General features: G+C 49.6%; 1 protein-coding gene across 1 annotated transcript in view; it reads right to left on the minus strand.

The window, feature by feature from the left end:
- Positions 1–16,451, minus strand: part of PKP1 (plakophilin 1) — a 42,329-nt gene extending 25,878 nt beyond the window's left edge. The window contains exons 1-2 of the mRNA XM_049770629.1: positions 16,250–16,451; positions 4,869–4,975 (exon numbers count right to left, since the gene is read on the minus strand). Coding sequence (XP_049626586.1) covers positions 4,869–4,975; positions 16,250–16,451 — 309 coding nt within the window. The remainder of the gene's footprint in view (positions 1–4,868; positions 4,976–16,249) is intronic.
- Between the last annotated feature and the right edge of the window lie 345 nt (positions 16,452–16,796).

Genomic DNA, 16,796 nt, shown 5'->3' on the forward strand with positions numbered 1-16,796 from the left:
TGGTACTCCTGGCCAGACCTCTTGGTCACATATCTCTGCATGTTTTCTCTTATCTTTAGGCCTAGTTCTATGCAGGATGGTCTCATTCAACCCATAACCAAAGAATAGATCACTTCAAAGGACTCCCTGAAGAACTGAGGTCCAAAATATGTCTCTTGGCACATACATAGGCAAAACCAGTAGGAGCTGATAGAAAGTAGCTTGTAGAGGCCAGAGAGAGAGAGAGAGTACAGTGAATGGGTAGAGTGCCTTGTATGTGGCTGACCTCTGTTTGATCTCTATTACCCTATATAGTCCTGCAAGCCCACTAAGAATAATTCCAGAGTACAGAACCAGGAGTATACCCTGTGCACCACCAGGTGTGGCCCAAAATATAAAACAAAAACAGTAACAAACAAATAAAAAATCCAAACAAACAAGAAAAGTAGTTTGTCATCTTAATCCAGAAATGCTCATTGGAAATCCAACTTGTTTCCTCACCTCAGATTCATGTAGTGTGAATTTATTTGGCATAAAGCCCATTTCTCCTTTGGAAGAGAAGAGCCATACCTTCCAATGCCTTCAACTCTACCCACCTCTTCCATATGGGTCTCAGTACAGCAGAGATCTAGGGGCTTATACAGAAGACCCTAAGCAGGTCAAACCAGACTAATCAAAACTCTGAAATCATTCTTTTGGAGCCTCCTGTCTAGATGGAAGTCAAAGTGTGTGCTGTTTTTTGTTTTATTTTGTGGCCACACTCAGAGATGCTCAGGGCTCACTCCTGGTGAGGTTTGGGGGACCATATGGGATGCTGGGGATTGAACTCAAATTGGCTGGCTTCATTCAAGGCAAATGCCCTAATTGCTGTACCTTATTTCCAGCTTTTCCCTCCCTTTTTATTTTATTTTTTTATTAAAAGGAGTAAGGGGAAGCCACTGATCTAGCATGGACAAAAGTATCCAATAAAAGCACAGGACACACATCAAATATGAATTTCAGTCAAACAACATACAACTTTTCCCTGGAGGATGTTCTCGAGTGCTGTGTTTTTTCGGGTAGTCTCTTCCCACTCCCTTCCGGGCTCAGAGGGACCTAGCTTCAGCCAAGAAGTAGGCTGCTCCCCACCTTATGATGAGATAGTTTGACTTCTCAGAGAAAAAAATGGGCTTAGTCAGGGCACTCACGTAGGGAGGAGATGATGGGATTAGAAATAGGGGCCTCTTGCAAATCCTGACTTGTAGTGTTAAATATTGAAATTTGGAAAATAGAAAATAACCCCCAAATGGGAGACAGGTGAGAAAGGTGGCCTGCTATCCTATTAACAGGCTGTATGACCCTCAATGAGTCTTTTAACTTTTCTGGTAGTTTCCACAACTGTGCTGGGCATACCTCATGAAGCTCTAATACCTCTTCCGCCTGGGTCTGGGAGCTGGAGCAGCAAAGCTGAGGGAGGAGGTGGGGGGCACTTTGTTCCCCACCTTACCTGGGTCTTCTCTCCCCTGTTCCCTGGGACCCCTGGGCTTTGCTGTCACATGAGAGTCTCTAAAGAAGGAGAAGGAATTTGGGGAGATGGAAGAAATTGATTTGGGCCATAAGCAATCTTTTCTTTTCCTTTAAGTCCTATGATGCTTCTTTTATGGTAAAACTTACATTAAGTTATATTTATTACAAGAGTATGTCAGTTTCCTTGATTTGTTATGTAAGCCATCATAGTTAGAGCATACATTTTTCAATAGAAGAATATTGCTGAAGGTAAATAAAACCAGAGGATAACACTACAGCAATTACAACAGTTGAGAAATTTCCAATTGGAATTTCTGCACAACCTTGATATATGTATATAGTATATATGCTCAAGTATGACCAATTTTTGTTAAGGATTTGATATGTTCAACCAGGACCAAACCTTAAGCTCATGAAGCAGTTGATAGAGTTTTTGGTACAACACAGCCCGTAGCAATGTAGAAATAACTGGTTTTATCATAGGGTCCTTACAACCAACCAATTCTATTTAACGAAATTTTAATTATTTATGATTTTATTATATTTTGGTTTGGGAAACACACCAAGCAGTATTAGAGTTTACTCATGCTTTTGATTCAGGGATCACTCTGGCAGGACTCAGAGACCACATGAAATGCCAGGGATCGAACACTATTCAGTGAGCTGTATGCAAGGCAAGTACCCTTCCCTCTGTCTTATTACTTCAGCCCTTTGATAACACTTTTAGAAGTTCTAGAAACATCTGAGCCACTGGGATACTGATGTAGCCCTCTAGTGCAGCCACTCATGCCTGTGTTCAATTCCTCTGCCCTCTGGGCCTCTCCACTTGACTCCAAGTTCACTTAGGGCAGAGCCTCTTCCTTGGTGAAGCCTTGGTGTGCCCCAATCCCTGCCATGCAAGTTGCTTAATCCAACTTGGCTGACTGAGAGAACAAAAAGTTTCTGCAGGAAATGGGCCCTCAGCACCTTTCAGAAGTTCCTGAGACCTGCTGACGAGGCCTTTACAGCCCAACCGCACCCTGCTCCTTCTTTCTCTCCACTGTCGACTGCTATGTTGGTTTCCCCAGAGGGGAAGAAATCAAATAGTCCTGTGCCAGGAGTGTCAAGCCTGGGAAAATCCTGCAGGCCCAGGATTATCTCACCAAGGCCAATCTCTGCTGCTGTTTCTTCTTGCTTCCAACCCCCCAAGTCTGGACCCCTGTGGTTTTGCCTCCTCTGCCTCTCTGCCTGATTCCTCTATCAATGACTCCAATTCTTTCCTGTCTGGCCCCCTCCCTCTGCCAAATCCGCGTGTGTGCTCAGTGCTTAGCTGTTCCCATAGCCTCTCCTGAACTGAGAGGAGACAGGACGTGCCTCGACAGCAGCCCTAAATGTGAGTCATGTCTCCAGTCCCGCCAGCGAGGAAGGAGCAAAGAGGGTGGGGTCTGAGTGTGTTGGAAAGGGAAGACGTTTCTCACTGGCTGTCTGTGAGAAGGCACAGGGAGGGGTGCTGGTCCTTTTGGGGCATGGGGGTGTGTGTGGTGAGATTACAGGGGGTTGAACAATTAACCCTAAGACATGCTCTACCTGAAGATTTTTATTTTAAGAAACATCTCTTCCCAAAATGTTTCTTTAGAGCATTCTAAAGATGACACATTTCCATATATCATAACTCACTCCCCCCACTTTTAAAGGCCCCTTTGATAATGAGTCACAGCTAGTGCACTGTGGTATCAACCTCTGAAAGTAGACACATGGGCATGGAAATCCATACTATACAAAGGAGAATGTGGATGCTTAGGGAAGATATTGGGGAGGGGGATCTTGTTTCTAGGAGAGAGATAGACCCTGCAGTGCTCAGGGCTGACTCCTGGCTCTGTTCCAGGGATCATTATTGGGGATGAAATGGGATAGATACCAAATCCAAATCAGCCACTTGCAAGGCTAAGCCCTACCCAATATACTAATGCCCAAATACTCAGAGAAGTTTATGAAGTTTCTCTAAAATCACAGAGTCAGAGAGCAGCAAAGTATGGAAAGAACTTAGTCTTCTAAGTGAGAATTTGGTGACATAATGGATGTAAGGGAAAGTAATAGTGATTCGTCAGCACAATTCATTTATTCTCACCACTGGTCCCATCCAGGGATCTGTCTTTCTTGGTCTCACCTAATCTTTGGCACTGCATTACTAAATCATTTCCCCCTGATATTGTCCACTCATCACTCCATGGCAAAGCTCTGTGCTCACTCATCTGCCAGCTAATTGGTCTTAGTCAACCTTACTTATGTTTCATGGAAGGTAGCAAAGAACATCAAAAATCAGGAAAAGGGGAAGGGAGGCAATCATGTGACTCTTTTCAGAGACAACAAATCATCCAAGATTAGTCCTAAGAAAGGAAAGAATCAAACCACTGACAAAAGTGTGCCTGACTCATTACCCTCTCCCTTCCCCAGAACCCCAACAATTGGAGGTGGTGCTTGCAATATTGTGCACTCAAAGAAGATGCTACTGATACATGGATGCCCCCAAAAGACAGTACCCATTTCCTGTTGGAAATGGCATTGATCACCGAAGCAAATATCTCTAGAGTTTTATGAAAGAATTTTCAAGAACAATAAAGACTAGTGTAGAAATGCACAAAAAATAAAAGAAAGTTAGAATTTGCAGAGTAGGATAAACCTTGGGTTTCATCGAGCATAAATCCTCCTAAAAATAATTTCAAAGACATACTTTGCTGTATTTTTTATATGGGAAAGAAGCAAAACCCAGCAGTAGAAGTCTCTAAGCAAAGACCATTTGCTTAGTTGCACAGCAGAGCTAAACGTTGAACCCAAGCTTGTCCAATTTACAAACTCAACATTCTGTTCCAGCACTCACCCTCTCATTTAAGCATGAACATGTTCTAGTCTCAGGGACTAGAACTTCCTAGAGTTCCTCCTTGGCTACCAGTTTATATGAAATGAAGAGTCAGTACTGGCAGGAATTTCCTAGAAATATCTAAGTTCATTCACAAATGGACTTGAAGAATACAGACTTCTCTCAAGTCCTTTATAGAAACAGAGTGAGAAATGAACTTTAAAATATTTTTCTTTCTTTTTTAATCCTTTTTAAAAATGGTTTCATTGGAGACATTTAGAAATCGCACAACTGGAGTCCCCATTAAGAGCAAGGAAATGAGCAAAACCAAACCAAACCAGTGACCTAGGTCATTATCTAGGAAGTGATAACTAAGCCTAAAAAGGCTAGAACCTGGTTAAAATGGGCTCCTCTCACTTCGTTGGCCAAAGTGCTACCCTGTATCCATATTGTATCCCCATTCTGGGCCACTGTGATCCTTTTACCTACCATTCCCTTCTACCATGTCCCAGAGCACCCAGCTCTTTGAATGGAAGTGGTGCCTTACCGGATAACCCCAGGATCCATTCCCCGCTTGGAACTTGGAGTAGTAGCTGTTGCGGCTGGTGGTTCCGTAGTTGTTGTAATTGTCGGCCAGGCCATCATACATGGAACCTGAAGACAAAGGTAGCAGGTCAGGCCATGTTGGCTGTGTCGGGTGACTTCCTGCAGGACCAAGGGGTTCTCCCGTGAACCCAGAGAGAGGAAGAGGAGAAAGCACTATGCACACCACCTCCCATCCAGAAGCTACTTCAAGACTGTAGCTGGTTGCTGAATCTTGTGCACCTCTGGGGGAACCTGACATCCCTAATGGCGGAGGGGATGAGATACCTACAAGTCAGGACTTGACCCGGAGAGGCGCGGAGCAGGGCTGTGCCATTGCAGGGGATCACAATGCCACGGGGCACAAAGACCAGCTTCCCGCTGGGGGACGGCAGGCAAGACCGCCACATTCCAGGTGCAGAGCCTAGGTCAGCACCCCAGAGAAGTGGCCGGTGCTTACTGTCCACTCTGGGCAGGGTTCTCAGCCCAGCTTCTGTCCGGCCCCCACCTATGACGGGGTGACTTCCCACCCCTTCCTTCATCTCCTAAGGTCTCCTGCTGGTGAAGGGGGCGAGGCCATGCACCTCAAAGGTCCCACTGAGGATTAATGAATGTTTTCTGCGGGCTTGGAGGCCCACAAATGACAGGCTCCAAAGGATGGCAGAGAGTCATTAGAATTATTAGTGACAAGGTGGCCCTGGATCACAAAAAGCAGAACTGGATTTGGGGCTCCTGGAGGGGATCCCCTTTTACCAGCTTGGTAGGAAGAGGCTTTCAGGAAAGGTTCACCTCTGAGAAAACTGGTCTGTTCTTTGCCATTTTGTTCTCAAAGCATAGCTGATGATCTCACACATAACTAGCCCAGTCCTTTCCCCAGGCCAGGCCTGCTCCCCTAGAATGGACATAACCATTGAATCTCATCTCTTTTCTGTGTGTTAGCGAGGGAGGAAAATAGGGTGTTTAGGTGGGGTATGGTGGTTTAACTCAGGTTGGCTATGTGCAAAGCAAGTGCCTTCTCTGCTATATCACTCTAGTCCAGAAAACCTCACCTGAACAGTTCATTCAAGACAATCTCTGTGTCCTCTGAACATACACTGTCCTGCTCTCTGACCCCCAAGTCACTCCATTCTGGTATGTCCTGCTTCACTCTGGGGTTGGGGAAAGGGTACTGGCCATGGTTCTGTGTTTTGGATCAACAGAGCAAGACTTTTTCACTCTCTAAGGAAAGGATGCTTTCTGGGAATAAAGGGAAGTGGGTCCAGGACATTTTTACTTCTTTTCCCTACACTCAGAGTCAGAGTTCCACAGCAGAAACCCTGGTCCAGAAATGGTGTTGGTGGTCTCAGGGAGATTCAGCTCTCTCTATGAGTCACACCCACCCTGGCCTTACTAACATCTCGAGTTCCAGGTAGAGAGACAGGAAGTCCCAGTAGAAGCCGAAGGGACAGCAGGTGGGGGCAGCTCAGGGAGGGAGGTGGCAATGGTCCCTGTCTGGCATCACTTCTTCCACTCAGTGCCCCTGACCACCCCATAGCTCACCCCATAGCTTACTCAGGGGGTACTGCCTGAGTTCATTCCTACAGCATGAATGAGCAATCAATTGGCCATTAGCACCCTCAGCCTTGGAAGATGCTGCCCTGGACTGGCATTTGGGCATGTCCTTGTTTTCTTTCCTCTGCACCTTTCTCTGTCTGAGAAGGGCCTTGATCTGTGCTCACCTAGGCTCCATCCTCTCCGGTGTTCTGGATTGTACCTCCAGTGACACCTGCCTGCTGGCATTCACAGGGCTGAGAAGGAAGAAGGGCAGATGTCAAAGGCCCCTCAGCAGCTACCTCAAGCCCTCCCAGGACTATTCTGCCTCCCTAATACCCAACAGAGCCCTAACTTCCAAGAAAGTACCCTCAGCTTGTTTCTCTACCTCTCCAGAAGCCTCTGTCAGAGTCTAGGGGGGAAATCTCATATTATCTTCAGTGCTCAGAGAGGTGCTGTATCTGGATCAGACTTGGTCAGTTGGGTCCCCCTTCTAGTATCCTCCAGAGGTCTGGCTGGTCTGAGAGCACTTGGCACTCACTCCAAAAGTGGAATTTCTCACCAAAGGGCAGACAGGGGTCAGCCAACAGCTTTGGATGGAAACTTTGAGGTGGTGATAAATGAACACTCAGAGCTGGAGACCCAGGGTGGCCTCCTACAGGGGAGGCATCAGGAAGGGACCTGTGAAGTCCCTCACTCTCTCTTATCAGTGAGACCCCTCACCTCCTCCCTCACTCTCTCTCATCAGTAAGTCCCTCACCCTTGTGGTCCTTCCCTCCACCTTTGCCTCCCTCTCTCCTCCTATGCTTCTCTGTAAAGTTGGTGTCCTTGGCAGGGCTGTGCACTGGCTCCCACAACACACTCTGGCATTGGACAAAGCACATGTGTGTCCCATCTGGGTCCTGGGGTGACAGCAGTGAGCTGCAGCTTCTACTTTGTTCTGGAGCCTTCCAAGTAGTTCCTAAGTGCACCCTTAATATCCATGTGAAATTGGGGGTCAGATCCTGGCTGTGCCTGAAGCTGTTGGTTCAGCTTCCTGGTACGTCCCATGGCAGGGCAGCTGCCTCAGCATTGGGGCGGGAGTGGCAAACAGGGAACAGATCTGTCTTTGCACCTTGAAGTCATACCTTCCCTTGGGCCAGGCGAGAGAGGGGAGCAAGATGCTGTTCCTGCAGCATATGTGGTGACCCCTCTCCTGACTATTGGCTGTCTTTCTGGCAGGCAAATGCTCCCTTTGAAAGTTAAGTTCCATAGCAGGAACATGGTGCCTGGCTGGGAGTAACAGCAATGGTTGGTTGCTCTTGCATTTGCTCTGCTTTCCAAGCCCACCCAAACACATCTCTAGGCATTAGGCCTGATCAGCAATGCTCAAAAACATAGCCTTGGTCATAGGCTAGTTTTTAATTTCATGGCAGATTTGCCATAATGTATCTCTGCATCCCCCTGACTCCTCTCTCCTGGGCAGCCTTGACACAGAGTATGGGCCTGGCTGGGCCCACCCAGCCCTTTGTAGGCCACATCTCTCCTCACAGTATGGAGAAAGCTCTCAGGGGTCTCAAGATTCAACATCCCATATCTGCAGGATGGGGTGTCCTACAACTCTACCTCCTACCACAGAGGTTTGGAGGGTCTGTTAAACCAGAAGAGGTATGAGCTGAGGATTTGACCTTGGAGCAAGTCTCCTCTAGAACATCCAAGGTCACTTCCTCCCAGAGGAAGCCTGGTCTCCAAGCAAGGTGATATTAGCACCGCTTCCCCCAGTCACTCTTCCCCTCTTCTCAGGCATTGTGCACCCCCAATTCCCTCTCGGAAGATGCAGTTGCCAGGAGATGGCAGCTCCTGAGAGAAACTGGCTGCCTGTTGACATATGCACTTCCTAGGGAAGCATCTGCTGCCCACAGAACCCTGAAGTCAAAGAGCAAATGTTAGTCAGAAGCCATAATGGTCAAACTGGGTTTTTATTTTTGGGCTACACCTGGTGGTGCTCAGGGGTTACTCCTGGCTGTCTGCTCAGAAATAGCTCCTGGCAGGCACGGGGGACCATATGGGACACCAGGATTCGAACCAACCACCTGTGGTCCTGGATAGGCTGCTTGCAAGGCAAACGCCGCTGTGCTATCTCTCTGGGCCCAGGTTTGGTCTCTTGTACCCCATATGTTCCCCTGAGCTTACCAGGAGTGATTCCTGAATGCAGAGCCAGGACTAGCTCCTGTGCATCTCTGGGTGTTGCCCCAAAACAACAACAACAACAAAATAACTAAAAGAACAAAGAGCAAATTTCTCAAGAAAAATGTCTTCCGGTATGTTCAAGCAACACCAACTGCTCACTCATGCATTTGGCAGTGCTGGGAAACAAAGTCCTCCCAGACATTCTCATGTACACAGCCATAGTCTAGCTATGGCTACCTGTTTAGTACCCCTGAACCACATTTCCAGATGGGTTAGGGCAGTGGTAGGCAACCTGTGGCTCGCGAGCCACATGTGGCTCTTTACACTTTTAATTTGGCTCTTTTGTGTGCTGGGCGGCTGCTCCAGGCGTCAGGACTCTGCTCCTAGCCTCTGCCAGTGTGTGCCCTGTGTGGCTCTCAAAATAAATTTCAATCGTGGTTTTGGCGAGATTTGGCTCAGTTGAAAAAAAAAGTTGCTGACCACTGGTAGGGGAACTCAGAGGAGGGCTCTCAACACTGGCAGCAATAAAAGCTTTGAATGTGTAAGAATGAATTAAAAATCAACCACGTGAGGACATCAAGGTGCTTCTAGGAGGGTTGGCCTAGGATGCATTTTTTTAGGTGCAAAGGGGTCACAAATGGGAAAGGTAGGTGTAAGATGCCCCATCCTTGAGGATGGCATGGTGCCTTTATGTTATAGGAGCTACACTCTGGCAAAGGGCTCCTGGGTCAGGCACATGAAGGTCAGCTGCACTAGGGAGCTAACCCTGCAGAATGACTCACCCTGTCCACCGCCAAGCTTTCAAGTGTGTCACACCCACCACACCTGGAACATTCTACTTCTTCTCAGCCAAACCCTCTGTCTACATTCAAAACCTTGCACAAAACCAGCTTCTTCTAGAATTGACCCCACCCTGCACCCCAACCCTTTATTGTTACCACCTCAGAACTCCACCAACCCACTACTGCTCTGCTCCTGACCCCTGGGCCAGGTGTGAGTATGGGTTCTGTCAGAGTGTAAGTGTGAGTGATTGAATGAGATTTAGTGAGTGTGAGTGTGAGTATCACTGGAGTATGCATGTATGTATTTGAGGATGAATGTGTGTGAGTCTGTGTGAGTGTGAGTTACGAGCATGTTTGTGAGTGGGAATGTGTGAATGAGTAGATATGAGTGTATGAATGTGTGTAGTGAGTATGTGAGTGTGTGAGCAAGCACGCGTGTGTGTCTGTGAATGTAAGTGTATAGTATGTGGTGAATGAGTATATGCGTCTTGAGTGTGTGAGTGAATGTGTGAGGTTGCGTACACATATGACATCCATAGACCCTTCCTCTAGGCAGGCTGGAACTTCCTAAAGCAAGAGACCTGCAACCACTAGACCAGAGTGATCTAGGCCCAGCCACTTAGGACACTGGACACTGGACACAGAGGCATGATCTTTGGGAGCCATATTGTTCTCCTCTTCCCTGCCCAAAACCCCTCTTGCTGTTAGTCAGGAAGGGCACCAAGTACTGAGAATCCGGATGTGGGAGAGACATTGCTTCCACGAGAACCCTGGGTGTTTGTGAAATACTGAGATTCCTGCTGAGATTTATGATGTTTCTCTCACATCTCGCCTAGACTCTTCTGACCTTCAATAAAGTTCAACCTCAATAAAGTTCAATAAAGTCCCTTAGCACCAAAATCTCAAGAATGGCTCCCTTTGTCTTTCACTCTCTTCTCCCATAAGGTGCTCAGGAGAGCAGGCCCCTAGTAAGAGGACTTGAAAAGAGATGAGATGCCAGAAGCCTTAGTCCATGACCCCCTCAGATGAGTCTGTGGTAGAAAGAGGTGTCTGTACCCCATGGCCCTTTCCATTATGGGAAATTCCTGTCTCCTCTGTCCATGCTGAGGAGAGTGTGGAGTCTCACCAGGACCTTTTCTGGGTCTCCTGCCCTTCCCTCTGAGCATCAGAAAAGCCTGAATCCGGCTGCTCTCTCTGTTCTCTCTTCTTCAGAAGCTCACATGACTCCTGTGGGCTCTGCTGGAACCTGTTGTAGCCAGACCTGCAGGGACACTGCTCAGCCTACAGGATCAGGCAAAGACTAGCGTCCTGTGGGGGCAGGACTGGCACAGGGCTGTGGGCTTGGGTGTACAAGGTTTAGAATAGGACTCAGTGGCCCAGTTTTGATGTCAAGGGTAAAAAAATTCATCAGAGGGCCAGAGAAATAGTACAGTGGGGAGGGCCCTCGCCTTGCATGAGGCTGACCTGGGTTCAATCCCTGGCACTCCATATGGTCCCTTGAGCCTGCCAGAAGTGATCCTTGAGCACAGAGCCAGAAGTAAACCCTGAGCACCTCAGGGTGTAGTCCAAACATCGGCAACAAACATTAACTATACTAGATGTGTATGTGAGAGACACAGAGAGAGATAGTGCCTGATTAGGTTTGACACCCACACGGGGTCTCTAATGTGAGTGAAGGATGATGAGGATCAGGCAATAATCTTGAATTTTGCTCCATATCAGAAGTAATTTCCTCCCCCCCCCCAACCTGTAAGAGTTGCCCAGTATATCCTGTACTAATTCAAGCACAATCTCTGAGGCTGGGGCCCAGCATTGACCCTTTCTTTATCTGCCAGATGATTCCCCCAATCCCACTCTCTGCCAGTTCTCTGAGCTTGAAAGCCTTGGCTCAGAGGAAGGCTTTGGAGTCTCATACTGTTGACTAGGGAGAAACTCTGAGTGATGCGCCTTGAGGGAAGGACCAGCTTAGAGGGAGGACAGCTGCAAGCAAGCAGTTGGGGGTGGTGTGCAGAGACAGGACTTATCCCAGCAATTTCCACAGAGCACACTCATCACAAAGAGCTGGGGATGATCTCATCCCACCTCACAGCTGTGGAGATCCAGAGTGGCAGTGACTTGCCCAGGATCACACACTACAGGCTAGAGCTGCACATGGGACCCAAGTCCCTCCCAGCTGGTCTCCTGCAAGGTGGGTTGTGTCTGAGCAAGCATGTGTGTCTGAGCATGTGTTTCTGAGCATGTGTAGCTGCATGTCTAAATGGTCACATGTATGCATATGGGTTGTAATTATCCATGTGTGCGTGCACATGCCTGCGGGTGTGCTGAAGTCTTACCAAGAGCACAGTGGGGAAGGCATTTACCTTGGACAGGGCCGACCCAGGAGCAATCCCCAACATCCTCATAGGGTCCCCCAGGACAGAGCCAAGAGTTTTACCCTGACTACAGAGCCAGAAATTACCCATGAGCATGGCTGGGTGTGGCTCAAAAGCAAAAACACAATCAAAAGAGCTTCCCCCAGGACATCTAACATTCTTCTCTTTCATTTTGTTAAGCAAAAGTCACTCCCAGATTTTTGTTGTTGCTGTTGTTGTTTTGGTTTTGAGCCACACATAGTGGTGCTCGAAAGTTACTCTTGGCTCAGTCCTCAGAAATCACTTCATGTGGTCCCCTGGCAGGCTGAGGGAACCATATGGAATGCTAGAGATTGAACCGAAGTTGGCAGCTTGCAAGGCAAACACACTACCCTCTGTACTATTGCTCTGAACCCACTCTTAGATTTCACAACCAATATGACTTATTCCTATGTGGCATACAGTGTTTGGGGTTTATGTGTTTTGGAATCTGCCATCGAGACTAGCAGAGGTGAGTGAACCAGGAAGCATCACTGCCCATTGATTACTTCAGGAGACTCAGTGCTTTGGCATGTGTTGTAACTGGCCAACGGAAATTCTGCCTAAAATTTTAACTTCAAGCCAAACTACTATGTAAAGAAGCAAGAATTGGTTTATTTAAAGTTTAATTAATAGGCTTCATGGTGGGGATAGGTGACAACACAAAGAGCTTTTATACCCATCTCCTCACTCTGCTTTGGGGCGGAGCATATCCCCCAGCAGTAAAGTTTGTTCATGGCACTGGGCAGGAAGACAAGGTTCAAGCACGCTGCACAAGCCTCCCTGTTCAGCCAAAGGTTCAAGCTGAAAACACAAATCCAGACAACAAAGCAGAAGTGGTTCCTCCCCTGGATACATGGGGGACTCCAAATAGCACTTCCGAGGAAGGCTTCTAGCACACTCTCTAGTAAAAACACAAATTGGGGAGTACCAGAGTGGAGATGGCACCCCTCTAGCCTGAGACCAGGAATAAATATAGGCTTGGCAGGCTTTTTTTTTTTCACCCGTTTTTCTTTTTTTTTTTGGGCCACATCTGGCGATGTTCAGGGTGATGCATAGGAATAATTCTGACTCTGTGCTCAAAGATCACTGTGTGCAGGTTCAGGGGATCATCAGGGTAACAGGGACTGAACCTGAGTCAGCTGTGTGCAAGGCAAAAGTCCTCCTCCCTGCATTATCATTCTGGCCCCAAGACTTGGCCCTTTTAGGTGGAAAACTTCTGAGCAGTAGGGAGAAGGAGAGCATCAAAGCTGAAAGTAAGGGCCCGGAGAGATAGCACAGCAGCGTTTGCCTTGCGAGCAGCCGATCCAGGACCAAAGGTGGTTGGTTCGAATCCCGGTGTCCCATATGGTCCCTCGTGCCTGTCAGGAGCTATTTCTGAGCAGACAGCCAGGAGTAACCCCTGAGCAAACGACGGGTGTGGGCCAAAAACAAAAAACAAAAAAACAAAACAAAACAAAAAAGCTGAAAGTAAAATTCCCAGATGTGGAGACAGAGAAGGCCGAGTGTGCTGTTACAGGTTGGATTTTAAAGAATGGAGAAGAGAGATATGTTCAGATCCCACATTCACTGAGGCGGGCCTGGTGCAAGGTTACTGCCCCAGGCTCTGTCCAGCTGCTGATGGCTACATTCACCCTCTTGGCTAAGCTCAAAGGAACCATAACAGGGAGGGCTGTGAGCAAAGCTGCTTCTAGGCCAGCACCAAGGGTAGCGAAGACCTGGTTGTCCTTCAAGCACCAGGAGCAGTGGGGTGCCGGGCATCCCTTGGTGCATGACTGTGCTTCCTTTTATTTGGGAGTTATGGTGCCAGAGCCATCGCACAGCACAAGGGTGTTTGCCTTTTCACACAGCCAGCCCAAATTCAATCCCCAGCATCATATACAGTCCCCCAAGCCCAACAGGAGTGACCCCTGAGTGCAGAGCCAGGAGTTAGCCCTGAGTTCTGCTGGGTATAGCCCAAAACCAAACAAACAAATAAAGTGAACATTCTTTTTTTGTGGGGATCCTCTAGCAGCACCCAGGAGCCTTGGTCCACTCCCAGTGATACTTAAACCCAGTTGTATGGGCCTAGTTTGTGTGCTACTCAGATCTAGGGGGTGGTGGGAACACCAGGGCCACACCTAGCAGTGCTCAGGAGAATAAGCTGTGTGAGAGACTGAACTCAGGGCCTTGCATATGTAATGCCTGTGCTTTAGCCCTTCCTCCACCCTCTTGCCCTGGAGAGGGGGTTCTACCCAGAAAGGAGTTGAATGAGGTGTGTGTGTGTGTGTGTGTGTGTGTGTGTGTGTGTATCTGTGTGTGTGTAAAGCTAGAAGATCAAAGATTCTGTTTATTTGGGGTGGGAGGGTAGGTGAAGGGACAGCTCTGAGACACAGACCCCCAAATCCTCCACCACTTCACTCTCTCAGGGCAGATACATGGGACAATAGCCCAGATGAGAGTGGAGGTGGCCCTGGAACAAATAGGGAGTGCTGGGTGGCTCTGATGAAGAGGGGGAGAAATCTGATGAAAACAAAGCCAGATAAACCAGAACCACCGGCTCCCAGTGACCTAACCGCCTCCTCCACTCAGGATGCCGCTGGGAAAACTGGCCCCTGTGGGAACCTTGCCAGGCTGGGCGCTGGGACCACACCCACAGGTCAGTCCTGGAGAGCCCTGTTTTTGCGGAGGGGGCACTAACTTTGGAGCCCACCTCTCTCTGGAGGGAACACCCTTATGAGGTCAAGGACCTCTACTAGAGGAATGGGAAGGGAGGAAGAAGAGGAAATGAAAGAGAAGAAATGAAAGGAGAGGAAGGGAAACAAAGAAAGGAAAGGAAGGAGAAAAGGGAAGGAGGGAGAGGAAAGAAACAAAGGAAGGAGCAAGAAAGAAGGAAGGGAGGAGGAAGGAAGGAAAGTGGGATGGAAGGGAGGAAAGAAGGTGGGAATGAAGGAAAGAAAGACAGAAGGAAGGGAGAAGGGGATGCCAGTAGATGTGGTCACCAGACTGGACCCAGGCCATGAGGCACACCCCAACCCATGGTCCGATGGCTGCTGGGGAACGGTGGCTGGTTTGAGATTTGGGGGAACTGTGAGGTTGAAATGCAGGCCTAGGATGGGGTGCGAGAACACAAGAGGGAGGAAAAGTTGTGGAGGGGAGGACTTTGGCAGGAGTGTGCCGAGGTGTAAGCAGAAGTAGGGTCACTTGATATCCCAAAGGGACTCTAGTCCCCTAGACTCCCACGTCTAGTAAGCCACTACCAAGGCCCTCAGTCAAAGGGAAGGAGGCCAAAGTTTTAGGAGGTAGATTCCAGGAGCCCAGTAAAGACAAGACAAATAGCGTGAGAGGCCTCAAAAATGGGGACTCAGTCTTTTATTGGCTTACTCAGAAATGTGTGTGTTTATGCGTGCTTGTGTGTGTGTGTGTGTGCGTGTGTGTGTGTGTGCGTGCGTGCGTGCGTGTGTGTGTGTGTGTGTGTGTGTGTGTGTGTAAGAGAAAAACAAAGAGACAGAGATAGAGATGGAAATGGAGAGACAGAGCAGATTTCAAAACAGACACACATGAGTGCGGAGTCTTCCTCTCAGGAGCGGGGACTCAATACCTAACTGGGAACTGTCCTGCCTGGGTGTGAAGTCTGCAGTCATGAGCCTCTCACTGATTTAACTGAATAAACCAAAGCTTACAGATTTGGGTGTGTTCGACCATTTGGCTTCACTTTCCTGCGCACAAGTCCCTTCGAATATTGGCCCTTGAAGTGCAAGGTTTCTACCCCTTTCCCACATTCCCCAGTGAGGGGATGTGCCTGAAGAGAGGGTTGCGCAGGAGGTGCCCTGACCGACCCCCAACCCCGTACAATCTCTTTCCTTGAGCTGAGTGTGGAGGGAGCGGTGGAGGCGGCTGGTCAGTCAGGAAGGTCTGGGCCTGAGCGGCTGAGGATAGACTGGGCAAAAGCACCCCTTTTCTCCCCAGCCTCAGGAAGTGCTGATCTTCCAACCAGTTCTCCCAAGACCCATCCCCATCCCCATCTGAGTCCACTGCCCAGCCTGCCATGCTGCTTGCCAACCCAGAGACCAGAGGCTCCCACGCGTCCTTCCATCAGCCCTGCTTGAACGGCGAGCCTGGGGGCACCTCAGTAGGGCAGCCAGGCTAGGAAGGGGCTGCAGGTGAGGGGTGCTACTGGTGGAAAGGGGCGCGCAGCCACCGTTGAACCCTTCACCCAGCAGGTGAAGTCTTTGCCCTTCACCCAGCAGGACAAGACGCAGGGACCTAGGAGCCTGGAGCCCATTCAGCTTCCTGATTTCCGTCTGGCTATGCTCCACGGGGAGCTGGCACCTGCGTCTACCACGCGCTGCCACTTTGAAGGGTGGGAACCCCGAGGAGCAAGGAGCCAGCCGCCTGGGGAGCGCACACACGCGCTCCAGGGCTTCCCGGGGCTTCGCCAGGCTGCTGGGCCGGGCGCGCATCCCCAGGGCACCGCGCACGCCTTTAGCCTTTACCTCGGTTGGAGTGACTCAGGGTGGACGACTGGGAGGACTTGGACTTCTGGCGTTTGACAGTCATCATCACCTGCTCCTGCACTCGCTGCCGGCCCGACGTGCCCGTCTTCATCTTTTGGTCCGACGGCAGCGCCAGCGTGGAGTTGTCCTGCTCCTGGAAGCACTCGTAAGCCAGCGCGGTCTTGAGCGGCGAAGGGTTCATGGTGGCGGCGCGCGGGGCCCGGAGAGCGAGCGAGCGAGCGAGCGAGGCGGGTGGCGGCGGCGGCGGCGGCGGCGGCGGGGAGCGGCTCTGCTCGCGCTCAGCGGCTCCCTATGGCCATAGAGCGAGTGCGGCTGAGGGCGCTCCACCCCGGCTCAGCCCTCTCCTGCACTGGCGAGGCCCGCCCTCCGTCAGACTGGATATACCACCTGCCCTGCGCCACCCACTGCTCTCCGAGGCCAGGCTGCAGGGCACCCGCCGAGGGAGGGAGTGGGAGCGTTGGGGGGCAGGGCCCAATGTGGGGCGCCCGGGGCTTTCCTTGCTCGGCTCTTTCTCCCCCCACTGCCC

This window comes from Suncus etruscus, chromosome 3, assembly GCF_024139225.1.
Source record: "Suncus etruscus isolate mSunEtr1 chromosome 3, mSunEtr1.pri.cur, whole genome shotgun sequence".
NCBI classification, from domain to species: Eukaryota; Metazoa; Chordata; class Mammalia; order Eulipotyphla; family Soricidae; genus Suncus; species Suncus etruscus.